At 31.9% G+C, this 21,667-nt stretch overlaps 8 protein-coding genes across 8 annotated transcripts; 5 read left to right on the forward strand and 3 right to left on the reverse strand.

Moving 5' to 3' along the window:
* Nucleotides 1-407: 407 nt before the first annotated feature.
* Nucleotides 408-5,303, forward strand: TBLA0I01760 (ATP-binding cassette transporter SNQ2; the record flags this gene model as incomplete). Its single annotated transcript, XM_004182305.1, has 1 exon — nucleotides 408-5,303. The coding sequence occupies one exon, from the start codon at nucleotides 408-410 to the stop codon at nucleotides 5,301-5,303; it is 4,896 nt and encodes a 1,631-aa protein (XP_004182353.1).
* Nucleotides 5,304-5,792: 489 nt separating this feature from the next.
* On the forward strand, nucleotides 5,793-6,353 carry POA1 (ADP-ribose 1''-phosphate phosphatase; the record flags this gene model as incomplete). The annotated part of the gene is made up of 1 exon (XM_004182306.1): nucleotides 5,793-6,353. One exon carries the CDS (start codon nucleotides 5,793-5,795, stop codon nucleotides 6,351-6,353), a length of 561 nt encoding a protein of 186 aa, XP_004182354.1.
* A 290-nt stretch (nucleotides 6,354-6,643) lies between these two features.
* TBLA0I01780 (SCO family protein) lies at nucleotides 6,644-7,573 on the forward strand (the record flags this gene model as incomplete). The annotated part of the gene is made up of 1 exon (XM_004182307.1): nucleotides 6,644-7,573. The coding sequence occupies one exon, from the start codon at nucleotides 6,644-6,646 to the stop codon at nucleotides 7,571-7,573; it is 930 nt and encodes a 309-aa protein (XP_004182355.1).
* Nucleotides 7,574-8,176: 603 nt separating this feature from the next.
* TBLA0I01790 (uncharacterized protein) lies at nucleotides 8,177-9,337 on the forward strand (the record flags this gene model as incomplete). The annotated part of the gene is made up of 1 exon (XM_004182308.1): nucleotides 8,177-9,337. The coding sequence occupies one exon, from the start codon at nucleotides 8,177-8,179 to the stop codon at nucleotides 9,335-9,337; it is 1,161 nt and encodes a 386-aa protein (XP_004182356.1).
* A 546-nt stretch (nucleotides 9,338-9,883) lies between these two features.
* On the reverse strand, nucleotides 9,884-11,773 carry YPK3 (putative protein kinase YPK3; the record flags this gene model as incomplete). Its single annotated transcript, XM_004182309.1, has 1 exon — nucleotides 9,884-11,773. The coding sequence occupies one exon, from the start codon at nucleotides 11,771-11,773 to the stop codon at nucleotides 9,884-9,886; it is 1,890 nt and encodes a 629-aa protein (XP_004182357.1).
* Nucleotides 11,774-13,659: 1,886 nt separating this feature from the next.
* Nucleotides 13,660-13,923, reverse strand: DAD1 (Dad1p; the record flags this gene model as incomplete). The annotated part of the gene is made up of 1 exon (XM_004182310.1): nucleotides 13,660-13,923. One exon carries the CDS (start codon nucleotides 13,921-13,923, stop codon nucleotides 13,660-13,662), a length of 264 nt encoding a protein of 87 aa, XP_004182358.1.
* Nucleotides 13,924-14,646: 723 nt separating this feature from the next.
* On the reverse strand, nucleotides 14,647-19,092 carry KCS1 (inositol polyphosphate kinase KCS1; the record flags this gene model as incomplete). Its single annotated transcript, XM_004182311.1, has 1 exon — nucleotides 14,647-19,092. The coding sequence occupies one exon, from the start codon at nucleotides 19,090-19,092 to the stop codon at nucleotides 14,647-14,649; it is 4,446 nt and encodes a 1,481-aa protein (XP_004182359.1).
* Nucleotides 19,093-20,713: 1,621 nt separating this feature from the next.
* On the forward strand, nucleotides 20,714-21,628 carry FIG1 (Fig1p; the record flags this gene model as incomplete). The annotated part of the gene is made up of 1 exon (XM_004182312.1): nucleotides 20,714-21,628. One exon carries the CDS (start codon nucleotides 20,714-20,716, stop codon nucleotides 21,626-21,628), a length of 915 nt encoding a protein of 304 aa, XP_004182360.1.
* Between the last annotated feature and the right edge of the window lie 39 nt (nucleotides 21,629-21,667).

Consider the following 21,667-nt stretch of genomic DNA (forward strand, 5'->3'; position numbering starts at 1 on the left):
TTACTCTGTCTGTTTACTTTACAGCCACACTAATAATTTTCGACACGGAGTTGTAGTAAGGGGGACCTTCTGCCCAATATTCCACCAAGGCTGGCCTACTAATATCTCCTGTCCACTGCCGGTACCTCCACGACCCCTCTTTGGCTATCCTGCCTAGCAACACACCTTCTCCTGCCTACAGAGTAAGACATACACAGAATTACGGAATCACAGAATCACAGAATCACAGAATCACAGAATCATGCTGAGCATCTACGGAAAGAAGATATACGCAATCATATATAGAAGCATACATTTCGATCTTCATCGATCTTAATCATAATTACCTTAAAATGGTGAAATTTCAATCTCATTACTAGTTCGCTGCTTTTTTTTCAAATACCATTAGACCATACCATATATCAAATATGGATCCGATAATAGGTAATAATTCTTCCATCAGGGGATCCGAATCCAATATAGATTTGGATGAAAAATCAGGACCTGCAAAACACACAAACATAAATACCACAAGACAATCGACTCAATTGTCTTCGGAAAATCTAGTTGCACTTCATGAAGGTGAGTTTTTCTCGATGGATAATATTAGAGAACAACCTAAAGATACCCATTCATCATCATCTACGGACGATGAAAATAGTATAAAAGAATTCAGTCCTTCACATAGAGAACCTCCAAGAGAACGCTCAATGTCAAGAGATTTTACTTCTATTCCAAACAATTCGACTACTTCGTTTCACTCCAATAAAGAAAGAGCTAAACGATTGAATTTAGCCTCCAATGATACCCCGAGTGATCGGTTAACAAAACTGTTAACCTCATCCTCGACACCCAGTCATCATAAAGATTCTATGACAGAACCACATAGACGAGATAGACGACTCAGTACAGAATTGAGTCCTGACTTGATATCACAAATCGAATCCTTGGCTAAAACCCTATCATTCCATACAACAAGAGATGGGGTATTAAATTTCATGACTACTTCTACACCCACCTCCAGTTCCTCTAATGATTCAGAACACGATACTTTATCTTTTGAAGAATCAGATGAAGATTTTAATGCCAAGATGATCATTTCAGAATTCGTAAGAAACGCAAACGAACAGGGGATTCATCTTAGAAAGGCAGGTGTTATCCTCGAGGACGTCGGTGCAAAGGGTATCGACTCATCTGCGGCTAACGCAACCACTGTCATGGATATCATACTTTTACCTTACACTATTTTCAATTTTGTGAAAAATTTAAGAAATCGTAGAATGATGCATATCCTTCGAAATGTTTATGCATTTGCTGAACCTGGTGAAATGGTTCTTGTCCTAGGAAGACCTGGTGCAGGTTGCTCTACTTTCTTAAAAGTAACAGCAGGACAAATCGATCAATTAGCCGGAGGAGTCACCGGTGATATATCTTACGACGGTATTGACCAGAAGGAAATGATGAAACATTTCAGATCAGACGTTATCTATAATGGGGAGTTAGACGTGCATTTCCCCTATTTAACTGTGCAACAAACTTTAGATTTCGCCATTGCGTGTAGAACTCCCGCTGTGAGAGTCAATAACGTCTCAAGAAAGGAGTATATCGCAGCAATCAGAGACTTGTACTGTACAATCTTTGGGCTAAGACATACTTATAATACAAAAGTGGGGAATGATTTCGTAAGAGGTGTTTCTGGGGGGGAAAGAAAACGTGTCTCTATAGCAGAAGCATTGGCTGCAAGAGGATCCATATATTGCTGGGATAATGCAACAAGAGGGTTAGATGCTTCTACTGCACTGGAATATGCTCAAGCTATTCGTGTAATGACAAATCTATTAGGATCTACTGCATTTGTTACTTTATATCAGGCAAGTGAAAACATTTACAATACATTCGATAAAGTTACAGTACTTTACCTAGGTAGACAGATCTATTACGGTAAAATAGAAGATGCTATCCCGTATTTCGAAAAAATGGGGTATGAAAAACCTTCAAGACAACCTACAGCAGAATTCTTAACTTCTATGACAGATTTAAACGGGCTACATATAATAAAGCCAGGCTATGAAGATAAAGTACCAAGAACTGCAAAGCAATTTGAAGAGTATTGGCATAATTCTGAAGAATTTAATCAATTAAAACATAATATTGAAATTTACAAGAAAAATATTGACGTCGAAAAGACAAGAGACTTATATAAGCAATCCATTCAACAAGAAAAATCAAAAAGTTCAAGAAAGCAATCAAGATATATTATATCATATTTCGAACAAGTAAGATTATGTACAATCAGAGGGTTTCAAAGAATATATGGTAATAAATCATTCACAGTAACAAATATAACAGCTGCTATCATACAATCTTTAGTTTCCGGATCTTTATTCTACAAAGCACCTTCAGGAACAAATGGTGCCTTCACAAGAGGTGGTGTTTTGTATTTCGCATTACTATATTATTCTTTAATGGGGTTAGCAAATATGTCTTTTGAGCATAGACCTATCTTACAAAAACATAAGATGTATTCATTATACCATCCATCTGCTGAGGCAATAGCAAGTACCTTATCGGGATTCCCCTTTAGAATGATTGGATTAACTTGTTTCTTAATCATTTTATATTTTTTGGCTTATTTACACCAAACTGCCGGATCATTCTTTATTATTTATTTATTTTTAGTCATGTGCTCAGAGGCTATTAACGCATTATTTGAATGCGTTGCTTCAGCATGTGATTCTTTGCCACAGGCAAATTCAATCGCTGGTATCATCATGTTAGCCATTTCGTTATATTCTACATATATGATCCAAGCTCCAAAGATGCATCAATGGTTCAAATGGATCTCATACATCTTACCAATAAGATACGCATTCGAGTCAATGCTGGAAGCAGAATTTCATGGTAGACATATGAACTGTAATAAATCATACGTTCCTAGAGGCCCAGGATATGAAGATGTATCTCCTGACAATCGTGTTTGTGCATTTACGGGTTCCAAGCCTGGTCAAAATTATGTATTAGGGGATGATTATTTAAGAATCCAGTACACTTATGTTTGGGCGCATACTTGGAGAAATTTGGCCATTATGTGGGCATTCGTGCTTGGATATGTTGGCGGTAAGATCATCTTTACCGAATTTAAAAGACCCGTAAAAGCTGGTGGTGATATGTTACTTTACAAGAAGGGTACAAAACTTCAATTTAACCATAATGATGAAGAAAATGATGTAGATTCACAATCTAAAGTTTTCCCTGTATCTTCGTCTACAGCAGTCTCTACAGCATCCTCACAAGAAGGAGCAGTAGAACCTGATTCGTTTAAAGATTTAGAAAGTACAGGTATTTTCATCTGGAGGAAAGTTTGTTATACTGTTCCATATAATGGTAGCCAACGTCAATTATTGGATAAAGTAACAGGTTATTGTAAACCTGGAACGCTAACAGCTTTAATGGGGGAATCAGGAGCAGGTAAGACAACTTTATTAAATACATTAGCACAAAGAAATGTAGGGATTATAACTGGTGATATGTTAGTAAATGGCCATCCGGTAGATATTACTTTTGAACGACGCACTGGCTACGTTCAGCAACAAGATATGCATATAGCTCAATTATCAGTAAGGGAATCATTACAATTTTCAGCTCGTGTACGTCGCCCAGCAAGTGTCTCAGATGAAGAGAAGATGCATTATGTGGAGAGAGTTATAGAAGTTCTCGATATGGAACAATATGCCGAGGCTTTAGTAGGTGAATTGGGGCGTGGGTTAAACGTAGAACAAAGAAAAAAGTTATCTATAGGGGTTGAATTAGTTGCTAAACCAGACCTACTATTGTTTTTAGATGAGCCAACTTCTGGTTTGGATTCTCAATCTTCGTGGGCAATCGTTCAATTATTAAGAAGATTAGCGAATGCGGGGCAAGCAATTTTATGTACAATCCATCAGCCATCCGCAACTTTGTTCGAACAATTCGATCGTTTGTTATTATTGAAGAAAGGAGGACAAACAGTCTATTTTGGTGATATTGGTAAAAATTCAAGAACTTTATTGGACTATTTCGAGGGAAATGGTGCAAGAATATGTGACTTTTCTGAAAATCCGGCAGAATACATTTTAGAATCTATAGGCGCAGGGGCTACTGCCTCTGTAAAAGAAGACTGGCATGAAATTTGGTTAAATTCTCCTGAATATACAAATTTGGCCAATGAAGTGGATAAATTAATTCTCGAATTACAGGCCAAGGAAGATCCTTCCGTATTTTCAAGGAGTAAAACAAAATATGCAAATTCTTACGTTTATCAATTCTATCATGTTTGGTTACGAACTACTCTTGTATTTTGGCGAAGTACTAATTATATCTTTTCAAAAATGATGCTATTTACCTTTGCGGGTTTATTTATTGGGTTCTCATTTTATAATGTAGGCTATTCATACGCAGGTTTACAAAATTCATTATTTTCTGCATTCGTTTCAATTATTTTATCTGCTCCTTTAATGAATCAAATTCAAGCGAACGCAATTCAATCAAGAGAATTATTCGAAGTTCGTGAATCGAAATCCAATATGTTTCATTGGTCTTTTATCTTAGTCACTCAATATTTATCAGAATTACCTTACCATATATTGTTCTCCACATTTTTTTTCGTTTCCTATTATTTCCCACTAAGAACTTTTTTTGAAGCAAGCAGATCTGCAGTCTGGTTTTTAAATTATAGTTTCGTATTCCAGTTATATTTTGTTGGATTAGGTTTAATGGTTTTATATATGTCCCCCAATCTTCAATCTGCAAACGTCATAATGGGGCTAACACTATCTTTTTTAATTGGATTCTGTGGTGTTGTACAACCTAAATCATTGATGCCTGGATTTTGGACATTCATGTGGAAGACCTCGCCCTATACATATTTTGTTCAAAACATGGTAGGCATTTTATTACATAAGAAACCAGTGAGATGTAAGAAAAAAGAATTTAATTACTTCAATCCACCGGAGGGGCAAACTTGTGGTCAATATATGGAGGCGTTTTTGAAAACAGGTACTGGATATATTGACAACCCAGATGCTACCTCTGATTGTGCTTATTGCATATATTCTGTAGGTGATGAGTATTTGACGTATGTCAGTGCAAGCTATGGTAATATTTGGAGAAATTTTGGCTTCTATTGGATCTATATTGTCTTCAATATTTTTGCCATGGGGACTGTTTATTATGTTTTCCACGTTAAAAACTTAATCAGCATTTCCACCATTACTATGCTAATAGCTCAGGTTAAAAAGAGAATAGTACCTAAGAAAAAAGATAAATCTGATGAGAATGCTGATTAATAATTGCCAATTTGAAATTTATCTGAATATTTTTCTAATTTTTTTAATAAAACATATGCCAACAAAAACATTTATCACATCAATTAATAATACATTATTATAATGGATACTCCCATTTAATGAAAAGACATTGATAAACATTTACTTAATAAATTAATTCGAAGAAACTCATTATTTTTAATATTTATACATTATTCTTTTTTTGCATATTTGTAATTTTAATAATTTTCGTAATTTTAACTATAATAAAAAAACTAAATAATATTTTTACTTTTAGATACATTACATATAAAAGCTATAGTTAGAGTCTTATACAAGGGTGTCCTTGTATATTTTATAATATCATTTTTATTTTTTAGCCTTTGGAGCGAATTGTAAAAAACTTACGCTATAAAAAAATCTATTTCCTGATAAAAAGGACCCTTATATTACAACATAACAAAAGCTTAACACTACAGTGTGCATATAGACAAACTGATATCCAGAGAAATGAGTACTATTAGATACGTTAAAGGCAATATTTTAAACAAACAAAAGTATAACCGTATGATAATTCATTCTTGTAATTGTGATGGCTCATGGGGTGGCGGCATTGCCTATCAATTAGCATTAAAATATCCCAAGGCTGAAAAAAAATATATAGAAATCTGTGATAAATATGGCTACCAACTATTAGGTAAGAGTATGATATTATCGAGTTATTCTAATAATAACTCTACAGAAAGAGTTTTAATTGCCTGCTTATTCACTTCTGCATATGGTGGTGGAAATTGTGATATTCCAGAAAGTATATTAAAAAAGACAGAAAGAAGTTTGATACATTTGAACGAATTAATTCAATCTAATGGTAATCTAAAGGCAAAAGATTCTATGGACAGCGATATTTTGGAATTCTTAAAGGATATCGATGTAGATAAAATTAGCTTAAAGGAATATAAATTAGAGATGCCCAAAATAAATAGTGGCATATTTGGTGTTCCATGGGAGAAGACAGAGAGAGTTTTGCAAGAGTTCAAGGATACTACTAGTTTTACAGTCTATGAACTGTGAATATATATATATATTAAGATTCATATAGTAAATATATCAAATGCTTTTAGCTGAATGACTTGTGACGTATTAAGAATAGATTTTTTAACATCGTCAAATTTATACACTATTTCTTAAAACGGAAAGAGAAGAATGTATACTTTGTTTAAAGAAGAAAAAAAAGGGAGGGAAAAGCGTACATTGAGAAAAAATGCGATTGAAATATAAAAAGAGAAATATTTACATTCTTGATCATAGAGAAAAAGCCATTGTTAGATCAAAATCAACCAAAAAAGCGGCGAAGTGTAAATATGAATAGTTTACAAAATATTAACATTCGACCATTGGGTGTTGGAAGATTATTCTTTAGGATAAGCAGGCAGAACAAACTCATAAATACTTGCACCTTTTCCACATTACAAACTTTAAGAAATAATGATCAACGAGAATCATTATCTCGTTTAAAAGTAAATAGAACAAGATCTAATGCTAATAAGAATATCAACAAGCTCAATGGAAACTTGGATGTCCCAAGATGGAAGCTTGGTGGTATAATTGGGCTACTTGGGATAGCGATCTACGGATTTTCGAAATATACAAAGAATAAATTGGAATTTGATAAAGAAGTAAGTTCTAACATTGAATACGGCCAAAAAGCCAAATTAGGTGGAGCATTTGACTTATTGGATCAAGATGGTAAAACGTTTACCGACAAAGATTTGCTTGGCAAATTCTCAATCATATATTTTGGGTTTACACATTGTCCTGATATTTGTCCTGATCAATTGGATAAATTAGGAGTATGGCTTCATAATTTGAAAGTGGAAAGAAAATTGAAGGAAAAGACAGGATTTGACATCCAACCTATTTTTATCACGTGTGATCCAGACAGGGATTCACCAGAAGTAATTAAAAAATATTTAAATGACTTTGACAAAGATATAATTGGGCTAACCGGTACTTACGAGCAAATAAAGCAAGTTTGTAAACAATATCGTGTTTTTTTCGCTACACCTGAAAAGGATTCTTTAAAAACTAACGACCAGAAAGATTATCTTGTAGATCATTCGGCATTTTTTTACTTGATGGACCCAGAAGGAGATTTTGTAGATGTTTTAGGGATGGCATATGATGAGAAGAATGGTGCAGAAAGAATCGAAGAACATTGCAAGTATTATATTCCCAACTCTAAAAGAGAAGTAAAACGCCAGAAATGGTATGGCTTTCTTTTCAATAATTAGACTATACTCTGTCCTGTATATAAAACATACCACTACTACGTAGGTCACATGTATATTCACCGAGACGATAATATTTAACAACAACAGACCAAAGGGACTGATGCCACATCATATATATATATGTAACACGTGCATATATTTGTTGCTTAGGCAACAAGAAGACCCAGGGGGCTGATAATTTTTTTACCAATTAAAACCTTGTCGCCCAGCATTCACGTTATATTTATCACTCGCCCTTTACATTGCGAATTTTTAAGCCGCTTTTGGACGTTGCCTAAATGTACCAGGAATTCTCTCGCTGTATTTTCCAACTTCATCTAGCACCAGATTTACTGAAAACAACATAGATACATGGCTGGAAAATATGTGTATATGTACTATTAATAGCATAATAAGGTAATCACAAGATATTGATAGTCCACATTTAACTAGTTGTAACAATAAAAAAATAAGTGACTGATATAATAGTGCAACAAGCAAAATAATATCTTTATAAAAATCATTATGATATCTATTAAATTAATATGGATAACGAGTGCAATCACGTATATCATACAAACCAGATCTCTTTCTTCTATTTATTTGGATCATGGTTCTTCTGCTATGAGTAACTCGAGAAATATTGTAACTGAAAACTCTGACACTACATCTAATATTACCAGCAGTAATATTACTGGCCTTCCAGTCTTTTTAACATTTCTTTATTTCTTCACTTTCTTATTCATATTCCCTGTGTCTAAGTTTATATATAAATTTGTGAACATTAACAAGTCTTTCAAGAAGGAATCTACAGCTAGATTAAACGCGACTGCTCCTATAACCCCAAATACTACTACCATCACTTCTAATTCATCAGAAACTGCTACATCTCCTGTTGAAGGAGAATCAGATGCTCTTCCTACTACGTTTGTTGAACAATTACCTTCTTTAGAACCAGCCACTAGTACATCTTATGATTATGAACATTTTTTTAAATTATTCATATTATCAATTCTTTTATTGATTCCTTCCTTATCATACAACCTTTCCTTATCTATTTCTCCAGCTTTTGATACTGCTATTATTCAAAACGTTTCTATTTTTGAAATTACCTTCTTCCTGATTGGATTATTTGGCCAAGGTACTAAGAAAAATATTTTCCGTAACTATGTAATTTCAATGATCACCTTACTTGGTGTTTTACTGATTTCTTATTCGAAGGCTACTTCCGATTTGTTGGCTGGTAAATTGGTTTTAAATAAAGAAACTGGTGAATTAAACGATCCATTCTTGTTCGATAGATTAAAAGGTGCTTTAATTTGTGGCCTTGGGGCTTTACCAATAGGGTTATTCTATGTACTCTGGAACAAATGGTTTAATAACTCCAAGAAAAACATTTGCACGTTAGAAGAGCAATCAAAACATATCACTATAATTGGTTTAATCAATTCAATTATTTTGTTGCCATTTATTTGTAATTTATCCTATAAAAATAATATCAACTTATTATTCAAAGAAAAGTACTCTTTTTGGCTTCCTATTCTAGTAATAATTTTAGCAGGTATAATACCACATATTTTATCTTTATTCTATTTGATCGGAAATTTAACCCCAGAATATTCTATTACTACTAATCAAGGTACTATCATTTTAATGGGTGTTTCCGAATGGCTATGTGAACCAAATCAAACAACTATCATTAGATCCGAAATTTTGGGTTACTTAGCATTAACAACCGGCTGTATTTTGTTATCTTCAACTTTTAAAACTAAGAAGAAATTCTAGTTAAAAATTTGCATGATCCATCTTCAACATTGTTCAACTCTATTTCTTGTTGTCATTTATATACGTGAATTATTCATCCCCCTTTTTACCTACCATTATTACTTAAATTGTTATTATTCGTTCTGCTTAAATTTTCATTTTTTTTATTTTTAAGCACCATTGCCTTTTTTTTTATTTCAATGACAATTGATGAAGTTCTCTTTTTTACATGACTTTTTTTATGTTTACCAATCGTCTACAACACATTGTTTTGTTAGCCACCCTTTTTTATAATTTATTTTATTTATGTATTAACTATAACTCTTTATTGTTTCTTAGTGTTGTAGACAAATATACATATATAACTACGACAATAATTCACTATTTTCTTGAACAGCTATTTTACAATTCATACCATAAAGTTTACTATTATTAAATATCCTTTGTTACAACTTGAATATATAAAATTTATCAAAATTTGTTTATATAGATACATTATTATATTTATCCTAATTAACCCCCATTATTATATCATAGTATTACAATTGAAAAACATCTCCAGTTAGTCTAAAAATACCTTTCTAAATAACTGGCGTTAGCTGAATAACTAAATCCCTTGAACATATCTCCAGTATTTCTATCAGTATTATTATTTGACCCGTTTCTGCTGAATGCATTAGTGCCATTCATAATATCCATGTTTAGTGTTGTACTACTTCCATTAAAATTACTCAAAGTTGTACCACTTCCTACACGAATATCTATATTTTTAGAACTAGAATGAGTATTACCATTTGTTATAAAATTATCTCTTTCATCGATATCATTAATATTAATAGCGTGATCATCAAAACTATACTCCATATTTGTAAACTCACTATCAAAATTCTCTGCTAATTCCCAATCTGTAATAACTGGTAATATAGGGCCAATAGTATTTTGTAAATTACCCTTTTCTAGTTCCTCCCAATTAATTTTTCTAAAGATAAAATGTGCTTGGAAAATTGAAGCTCTTTCTGAGTTTTTTTTCTTTTTATTATTATTTTTACCACGATTTGACAAATCCCGTTTCTTTTCTTCTTTCCAATATTTATCAACATTCCATCTTTTGGAATTATCTTTCTTTAACAATGCGCCTAGCATGTCTTTCATGCCGTCACTCAGATAATATGGGATCTTTGGCCCAACTTTTTCTTTTTGAATCTTATTTAGAATTACTTTGTGATTATTACCAGTAAATGGTGGCTTCCCAACTAACATATCATATATTAAACATCCTAAAGAATACCAATCACAATTTTGAGTGTATGGTTGGCCCATTAAAATTTCAGGTGCACAGTATTCTGGAGTTCCAATAATTGAATGTAATGCGACCACATCTTCTTCCTCACTAACAATACTATAATCTTCATTTGAAATCAACTTCGCCTTAAGGTCAACGGCAGATGGTGTACGTGATTCTGATAAACTCTTTTTGCTTAAACCGAAATCAGTTAGCACTAGATGGCCTTTTTCGTTTAATAAGCAATTTTCTGGCTTCAAATCCCTATAAACAATACCCTTTTCATGCAAGAATTTAAGGGCACAACTTATCTCTGCAGCATAAAAGGCAACGGTATCCTCGTCTAAAGTACCTTGCTCCTTCAAATGATAGAATAGTTCACCACCAGGAATATATTGTAATAATAAATATAATTTACTGTCATCACGAAAACTATAAAACAATTTAACAATGTTTGGGTGTTCAAGTTCAGACAAAATTGTTCTCTCCGCAAAAGTTCTTTCAATTCTTTTGGCCAATATTGTATTTTCTTCATTTTCACCAGTATTCTCTACATTTTCTTTTTGTTCCTGGTTATTATTTGAAGTATCATTAATTAAAATTTCTGCCTTTCTCAACTGTTTCATGGCATATAGTTTACTTGTGTATTTATCCTTAACAAGAATAACTTTCCCATAAGCACCTTTACCTAAGACTCTAACAGGTTTAAAGTCATAGAGAGTTCTAGTAGTTCCTAAATCATGCTGATCAGGGATTTTATCAATGAACTGTACATTTTGGCCCTCTTCTTGTAAAGTATTATAGTAATGAGTTCCTGACATTTTGTCACCAAACAATTCACCCTTAGGTATAGATGATCCATTATTTAAAATGCTTAGCCTGCTAGTGAAAGGTGGAGATGCAGCTGAAAACTTAGCTATTAAGGAAGATCTCCTTCTCACTCTCTCCTTATCTTGGCTTCTTTTATACTCCACCATATTATCTTCGTTCGAGTCACTTAATATAGCTTGGTCATTTGGAATTTGAAGATAGTTGTCATTTTTCTTTGATAGCAAAATACTAGTTTCGTTCTCAGTCAGAGCAGAATCCAAATGATCTAAATATCTTGTTGGAATATTTTTTACCTCATTTATGTTTTGCCCTTTGGCAAGTTCTTCGTCTAAGTGAAATATCATTAAGATATTAAAGTTTTAATGTATTATATTCTGCGTTCCTGCTGTCTTGTTATTAAACCATGAAACTAAAAAGTCTTGTAGGATATATATAAATAACAGTGCAGAGTTAAAATATGAATAGCAAAATTGTTTTATTATACGCAATACTTTTTAGTACTCATTGGAGTGCCGCGCTATTCGAAATACAAACATAACATTTTTGGGTAAAATAGTTATTAAAGGTTATTTTCCAAATTCAATTTTTCATGTAATATTTCCTTTTATTAAATTCCGAAACACCTTTGAACTAACAAAAAGAAAAAAGTGTCGAAAAAGGGTATTGAATGATCCACATTAGTAAATGAATATTTTATTTCTGGCATCTCATCTCTGTGAGAAGCATATTAGAATTTATTCTTTTTTAAAAAACATATATAATAAAGTACAAAAAACAACATTATATACTAAGACAGACTTAAATATATACATATAAGTTTTCCAATTTGCAAAATCTAGAATTCAAGCAAAAAAAGCTGTCTTCTCGAACAAATTGAGCAAAAAAAAGTTTCCAAAAATTTCTGAATAATTAACCTATAATCATTTCAATGCTTCAAAAAGAACACACATATAATTATTTTCATTTTCATCTAGGGATCTAACTTAGTTGTTTTAGTTAATGCATTAACAAAACTGATGAGTAGCTATGAAAAGCAATCTCTCCAGAAATGTCTCTTTTTGAAGCATTGAAAATAATAGGTAGTTGGAAATAAAATCAGCCAACGAGTTCAGTATTAAAAGAAAAATAATAATAAAACGTATTAAGAATCTCAGCGCCTACTTGAAAGATACAATGATTTTTTTCAAAAAAAGTAGGAGATAATTTATTATGGTAAAAAGATTTTACCCTTTGAGGTAGGAGGAAATATCTTCTAAAAAGAAACCTAAGAGTTATTTGGACATATATATTGAAATCATTAAAAATAATTAAAAGGAGGAGGATTTAATAAATCCTTCTTAGGAACTGATAAATTTCTGATAAAATTTCATAAACCAGGATTAACAATGAATAGAATACTTAATACTAAATTCTTAGTATTTGGAGCATTAAATGTCCTTCTGCAAACTCTGTTCAAATCCACGAACAAATTATCAGATGCTATAAAGTTGAATATTAAGCTTATGGAACACAAAAATAGTATCCAACCTTATCTTTATCAGTTATTGAATAAGAATATTCAAACGCTGGGATCTACATATTATATTAACAGCAATATGGTGTCAGGGTGGAGCAATATAGGAATCATTTATTCACAAGATAAACACAGATCTCCAGAAATTACTGTCTATCCAGCAATATTCTGTTATTTCCGTTCTATAAATCGATAATTCCAAAAGAATAGAATTAGAAACTCAGGTAAGACGTAGCGACCTATAAGTTTTGATAAATAAAAGTTCAATAACTCATAATAGGAGACATGTACCTATATTGAATAAATGAGTTCCTAAGATGTATCCATTTCAAAATTATTCCTATTCTTTCTTTTATTAATGCATGTTCTCTGGTATGCTGAAAAGTTTAATATATTACAGCCACCTAGAAACTTCGATTCTTAGTACATCTCATTTGTCTAATATTATTTCTTTGCTTTTGAGAAGTGTAGCCTCAAGCTCCTACCAACTACAAAATTATCTACTCGAGAAATACTATATATAAGCTAATCAACTATGTATATTTTTCATTAAACGCGCATTCATACAGAATGTAAGTAATCAAAAGAAAACTAATAAAGTTAGCATATGCTAAATAAAAGCCGAATCAGATGAAAAGACTAAAAATATAAAGCTCAAAGTAGCATTATTTTATTGAATATATACTTGTATATAATACGCTGTTAACACGATCTTATCTAACTAGAACTGACATTTAACCGACTTTCATCTTCGGTTTGTGATTCATCCACCTGATCATTAGGCACGCTTTCAAGGCCATCATAAAATACTTTCCATAAATCACTAACACTTTCAAATTGTGTACGAAGCGCGTTTGAACTCTCTAAAGATATATTGACTCCCGTTAAAGCGTTTATTATTGAATCCATTGTTTTATTGATTTCTGAAATAATTGCGGCCCTTTGCCTTATAAATTCCTCATCAGCAGTTGGAATGCTCATTTCTTTTAATATATATATGCTTTCTTGAATCACGTACGTTTACTAATACAATGCATTACAGAATGTATTCATGGTATCAACGATTCTTTTGTAATATATTGTATTACTCAATGTATATTTTCTTACCCTAGGCTCAATTATTTTCTTTTGCGTTACCCGGCTGACCATTGAAAACTGCTATTTAAGAAATCGTATTTTCAATTTTTGAAATTTGATATACTTTTTTTGGATTTTTGAGTTCATAATAAAGAAATCAAGTAAAAAGTAAATTAACCAGTGTATTTGGCTGTCTTTGCATCTCCAACTCAAAGACAGTCTCTCTAAGCTGGGAGAACAAGAAGTCTTTCTTTGGACAATTTAAGTTCTGTCTACCGTAGAATTCAATTGCGATTTGACCCTAATATTGTTCAGATATTTTTTTTTTTGCATCTTGAGGCTATATATTTAATTTCATTTTTGTATTATGAGATGAAAACATTTGTGGGAGTTTAAAAATCAAATTAAATTATATAAGATATGTAACTTTGCATAGGTGTAAAAAAAATCTATAACCGCCAAAATATCTTTTTAAGAGATAGAATGAGTAGATTTACATTATTCTTAATAATTTTATGTTAATTAAACAATGCAATTGAATAAAATGAAAAATAATAGAAGAGACCATCTTCTAAGTGCAGTGCATGCATATATTATATTGAGAAGGAAGATTACTACTCAGGAATATTAATCGCTCACCTCCTCGTTGTTCAAGTGTCTTGGCTCGACATCAAAAATAAGTTCATATTTTCTCCACTTTTTCCTTAATTCACTGTCAGGATTATTAAAATCGCATTCATCTTCTTTGTCAAATTCGTCTAACCAATCCCAATTTTTTTCGAATTCCTTACTATTTGTCTTCATAAACTCTTGCAAGTCTTCAGCATTTTCTAAAAGTGGAGTATCATTGGTCAAAAAATTCCAAATTAATATTAAATAAAATTTTAAGCTTCTTACACCTCTTAGAAATCCACGATCTTCCGACTCTATATGTTGTGGAGGTATTCTAAAGGTATCTAAACCATAATCTAAATCTTTCTTTGTAATGCATCTAGCGAAGTCAATAATATGTAGCTTTGCTTTTCCAGTCTTCCCATATTTATTCTTACCATCATACATCAAAAGTAAAGAGGCACCATATAGTCTATATCCTTTTAGTTTAACTAACTCTGAAAATAACATGTCTAATTGTACTACCAAATGGGGAATTTGCCGGATAATACTGGCAACAGAAACCCCATCATAGAAAAATCTTGAGAGACATCTAGTAAATTGCCAGCCAATTTTCACCCTTCTACCAAAATATTTATCGCGTTTAATGTAGTATTCCTTGTTCCAAGTTTTCATACCACATATTCTAACACCAAGTTTCCGTGAGGTAGTTTTATGACATTTGCTTCGTTGAGAACGTTGCTTAGCGGGCTTAGCATCCACACCATATTGCCTTGTCCCCATCTTTAAATCTAATGCACATGGTTTATTCATTTTTCTTGTCAAATCTTCTAATAGAATAAATTTGGAAACAACAGTTTTAGAATTTCCTTCAAAAGTGATTGAGTCAGTTAGGCTGGTGCTAGGTTTATATCCATCAATGCTACTGCTCACATCATTATGATTTTTGGGTTCTTGATTATTATTATTAATTTTGTACTCAGATTCCTGTATATCGTTTAGTTCCTTCATATTACTTCGTGATATAACTTTGGATTTTAAAGGTGTACCTAGTGTTTTGTTTTGAATTTCACTTACAGTTCTATGAACTTTTGGAATCACTCTTTTACCTATTTCCTTTAAATCGATCACTGATCTCGAACTCTCAATAGCCTTTGAAAAGTTATTTTTAGACATATGGTCATGGATATCTTCACCTTGTTTCTTTTCATGATAAGAACAAGTTGACCCTTTTCTTTCTTTCCTTATATATGTTGGGGCAAAAACTTCTTGTAAAACCAATTCTTGTAATTTTGTATTAATCATAGTAGACCCTGAATCCCACTTATCAAAAGGGGATGTTAACTTCGGAGATTGAATAATTTCATCTGGTGATCTATCTAACCCGTCCATACTATCATTATTATCACGTATGGGTGAAATTATATCATCAGAGCTTTTAGAGATCATATTACAATTCTCAGAACGTGTTCGTCCATGAAGATTGTTCATTGAATGGACATCAGATTGGCTATCAAAGCTATTATCAATGTAATCACCATAATGGGTTACAGGAATAAAATGAGTATGAGAGTTTGAATATCTCCCCCATAATGAATCTGGAATAATATGTTTATTGTCGTCTAGAACAACTTCCGGAAAGGCAAGATCTTGATAATCAGTTTTCGATACATGGCATGCAGTTGTGGGTAAAGATTGTACATGTGTTAATGGTTCGCCCATAAACTTTGAGGCATCGAGAACATTAGTTTTATTTGCACTTTGAGATGATTTTCTCCTCATTTGGGCGTGCTGTGAATGAGAAATGTGAGAGCCATTTAGATGGACCCCCTTTCCAGCTAAGTGATTATTATTCATCGTTAATGATGATTTCCTGCTACCTCTACTTCTAACCTTCATACTATTGATAGGTGATAGAGGAGAAGATGGATTTGGAGGAGAAGCAGTTGGTAAAGGGGTCGAGTATTTTTTATCGTTAATATCTTCATCAGTGTTATTTTCATGTTGTGAGCCTTTTGAGGTAAAATGTTGGCGTACATTTAAAACACCAATATATCTTGGCATAAACTGTAGTAATTCTTTATGGTTTTGTTCAATGTTTTCGTACCATTTATTTTCCCTATTCACCAATGCTTTACAAACAGCTCTTTCTGAAAATCTAAAAATAGCAGTGTGCCCGCCAACTTTGTTAGTAAAAGGCTGTAGCTCCACTGCAAGGGGATATTCTGCATGCTCTTCATCTTCTTCATCTTCATCTTCTTCATAATCTTGTCCATCTTCATATTTAGCTGGTTCGATGACGTCACCCTCCAAATTCTCATTATTAGGATTCTCTGTTATTAAACCGGTTGTGGATGTAGTTTTCTGTAAATCTGGGCCTGAGGAAGAAATTTTCCCCTGTTGTTCTCCTGCCTGAGTCAGCCCATCTAATTCGCTAGGGTCTTTAATTTCTTGTAACTTTTTAATCACACTTATACTTTTTTGATTATCAGTTTCAACCGACTTATTTTCAATTTTATCATTAAATTTTACTTCTAGATTTTCGTCAATATTTCGCTCATCTTCTCTATCAATAACATTAGAATAAGGTTTCACATCTAAAGTATCATTTTCGTTTGATTTTTGTTTACCATTTATTTGAATTATTACTTGCTTATTCACAATCGAAGAGTCTAATCTGCCTTTTGTTGCAGATGCAGTTTGTGTAGACTTTACGTCAGTCTTCATAGAGATTTCCTTCGAATTAACTATATTTTCAGGAGGAGTAGTTGTTTCAATTGTCTTTGATGACTTTTTGGGTGGAATAAAATCAGTGTCTATTCTCATAGTATCTTGTAATTTCGAATACGAATCATTATTATTTGTAATGCGAAGTCTTTTTATTATTTTACCATTAGTACCAATGATGTTATCATTATCAGAATCGATTGATAAGTCTAAAGGTACAGATGATGATAGTGTAAAGCCATCTGTTCTATCTAGAGTATGTGTTGGAGAAGTAGATGCAGAGGTAGAATTGGAAATAGATTTATTTTGAAATATGATATCATTACTTAAAGAGGAGGAAACTCCGATTGGATTATTATTGATTTTATTATGCTTGGAATATTTATTGCTATTTAATTTGATTGCGGATTTATGTGGATAATATGTTGCAGAAGATATTGGAGTCAAAGTAAGATCATCTGTGAGATGAGGCTTACTCGTAGAGATATATTTTTGCTTATCCGGAGATGAGGGTCTGTTATTGATCGTTAATGATTTTGAACGAAATTCATCATCATCATTATGAATATGCTTTTTATGATGGTGATGGTGATGATGATGACGACGATTATGAAGGTTATAACTATGGTGATCCTTGTGATCATTTTGAGATTTATTTTGGCCATTATTTTTATTATTATTGTCATGTGTTTGTTCATAATGTTCTAGATGATTTTCAATACGAACTTCTTTATTATCAAATTGTTCCTTTTTGGGTGATTTACGCTGTAATTTTGATATTGGCGAGATCAATTCTTTTGGAATTGATCTAACATTTGGTGCAACATCTATTAAAGTTTCTTTAACCGCCCTTGGAGATATTTCAGAATCATCTAAAATTTTATGAGGTAATATAGATGCAGATAAATTAGATGTGCTTGCTTTAGTCTTTGATATGGAGGAACTAATCAATTGGCTTAATTTTGATATTGGCTTATTATCGGTATGTGTATTGGAACTATTATCAATTTTATCAATAATTTCAGAATTATTATGAGTTGTGTCAGATACGGTAACAATTGATGTAGAACTATTTAAACATGATGTAGAGTTATCAATATTGTCATCAATTTTATTATTATTATCATTGTTTATGAAAGGATCTGAATTAATAATTCCTTCTTTTATAGTTTCATGCTCAGAAAATACTAGTCTATTATTATTCTTGTCTTTATCTGAGTTAGATTCTACATCTCTGTGACTGTTAGGATTTTTACTAAGTTCCTTAATAATTGTTTCATTCGGGCTATCATCAGTGGATGTCTTTGAGAAATTACTTGGACTTCTATCATCTCTAAAGATCCCCATATAAGTACTTGCTTTTCTCCCGTGTAAGATAGGCCCTTCTTGTTTTTTCTGTTTATCTTCTATGTTTAAATCTTTCAGATTTGCAATGGGTCCAACATCATCTTCTTCATCATCTTCAATTGCTTCTTCATTATCATCTATTAATGAGTTGTTTTTATTATCTCGTTCATGATTTTGATCTTCTCCTATTATTGTTGTGTTAGTAGAGTTCTTATTGCCTTCAGTAACACTTTTCTGTTTCAGTAGTATTAATTGATTTCTATTAATTATTGGATGCGGTGTTTTAATAGTAGATCTGGGATCTCTATTTTCACAACTTGAGGTTGAGTGTCTTTTCCGTCTATGGAATTGTTCGTTATGTGTATGCTTTGCAATATTATTATTCATAATGTTACAGTATAAATAGATATTGGTTAATGATAAAAAGTTAAATTAATATCAGGATAATATGCATTAGGCATAAGGCATCTATATGAAGAATGAATAGACTTGCTATGATTATGCTTACAGTAGTTTTGTTTTTTCGTTGATATTATTTTTAATTTTGCGGGGAAGATTGAATAATAAATAATAAATGGGCAAAAGAAAAAAAATCAATGGATATAAAAGTTGAATGTGATTGACTGATAAAAACAGTAATAACAATTATAGTCACGTTTAACAGATTTGTTGATTGTATTATTTTCGCAGAATTGAGAACTAAATTGAGATAATTGGATTAGTTCTTTTAATGCTAGTATGGATGTCAGAATTATTAATAATATTTTTTTTCTTTTTAGATTCTATTCTTCAAATAAAAAATGGGATAGATTATTAAGAGAGAATGTATTTAATCAGATTTTGATATATTTATCTATAATTATTAAAAGTATAAGGATAGAAAGAGAAAAAAAGAATGAAATAAAACAGAATAAAGTACAAAAGAAAATGATATAAGAAAAAAGGTCTAAAATAAAGATTTAGAGAGAAAAAAAGACAGAATAAGTAATGAGATAGACTTACAGTTCTTGAGATCCTCCTTCTTTTACTGTTTACTTTTCTTTTCTTTTCTTTAAGTCTTCGTCCAATATTTTAAAAAAAGATTAATCAATAAAATTCTTTGAACTTCCGGTAAATCGTAGATAAAATAAAATAACCCTTGTATAACAAAATAAACTTATAGGTAATAGATATATTAAGAAAGGGCTTTGCTTTTTTTAATGACCCTTGAACGGCTGTTCAAAACTTCTTTATTGGTCACTTCCAGTATTATCGTTGTTGTTTGCAGTTTTTGCGTAAATGAAAGGGAAACGTTGGCGTATAATTAAAAATTGAAAATCGATCACCATTGACACTCATCGTCCAATTCGTTTTCCGTGTGGTTGATGTTGAAAATTTCTCCCAGTTTGCCGGATTTACATAGCACGGCGTGCCACAAATCACCCAAACGCGAAAACATCATTTGAGATACAATGGGTCCCAACGACAAACGTGCTTGTTATTTATTTATCAAAAAAAGTCGGCTAGAGACAGAGTGAAGGTTCATGAGTGATCTTATGATGAGCCTCGTGACTAGTGGGTGAAGAAAGTCTAGTCCAACCGTATATACAACGATACTTTTTTTTGCAGGCAAATATCAAGTGGGTCGTTGCAATAGAAGGATGATAAGAAACATATAGCCTTATAGATCTTGAAGTGATTGTGCTCTATCACAGCAGTACTTGTATTTGTTATTGGTATAGTGTCTTATAACAAGGTAATACTTTTGTTTTTTATTGTATTCTTGTTGAGCGGAATCACTATAATCGGCAAGATGAATCAGGTTTGTTTCAGGTTAGTCTCAGCGGCTAAAATAAAACAATTCTTTTACAACAGTGAAAAAAATGAAAAGAAAATTGATTCACAAAAGTTGAATATATAAAGAACACAAATATTATGTTGATGGATCATGTAAATCCTTGTCGTAGAATGATATCAACAAAAAAAACAAAAAAAAAATAAGATATTTTAAAAATTTCAACGAACAAGAATGATTCCTGCTTCATCTATATGGTTCTGTCTTAAAAGGATGCCACGTATCCTAGCTTTGACGTTTAACATTATTGTCATATTTATATCAATCTTTCTACTAGTAGGTTGTTCTAACACATCAAATATGTCCACATTCATCACAAAATATACTTTTGATTCACAATCGCCTTTCTATTCAGTGATTCAAAAATCGTTTCAAAATTCAAAAAAGTTAAAAGGTTTAGAAAATATTAAAGTTAAAGCTGGTTTCTTGGGAATTTGCATTTCAAACATACCCACAAACTATTATGGGAATATTACTTCCATTTGCTATCCAAAGAAAAAAATAGACCAAGTATCGCTGTATAAAGATGTCGCTATTGAACTAATAAATCAATCAACCTCGAATTCTACAACTCAAGCAGCAGATTTGAATATTCTAGAGTTGGCTAGAATTACCAACGTTAATGTGATTCATCCTTATATTTTAATTGCAACCATTGCTTTAATTTGTGCTTTATGCCTATTAGTAATATATGTAACAATCCCATACCCAAGTTTACCTTTAAGATACCAAATAAATAAATTGATTTTAATCTGGACAGCTGTATTAATATTATTATGGGGGATCGGATCTACTTGGCTACATGTAGGTGTTCATTCTAGCAGATTATTAGTCCCAAGTGCCAGTATGGGAATGGTCAAAGTTCAAAAAGGGAAGAAAGCTTCGGCTATGTCCTGGTTTTGTTTTGCTGGTTTATTAATCGAGACTTGTATTCTATGGGGAATCTATATTAGAGATAGAAAGACATTGAGTCAAGAGATCAATGAAATTCATACTCATTCTAAAAATGACACCGAAATGAACAAAAAATATTCCATAGATTCAGAGCCTTACAATAAATATGCTTCAGATTCTAGTACACTACACTAAAAATTTCAACTTTTCACTTGCCTGAAATTCATCACTACA

The sequence above is a fragment of the Henningerozyma blattae genome, chromosome 9 (genome assembly GCF_000315915.1).
Source record: "Henningerozyma blattae CBS 6284 chromosome 9, complete genome".
Taxonomy (NCBI): Eukaryota; Fungi; Ascomycota; class Saccharomycetes; order Saccharomycetales; family Saccharomycetaceae; genus Henningerozyma; species Henningerozyma blattae.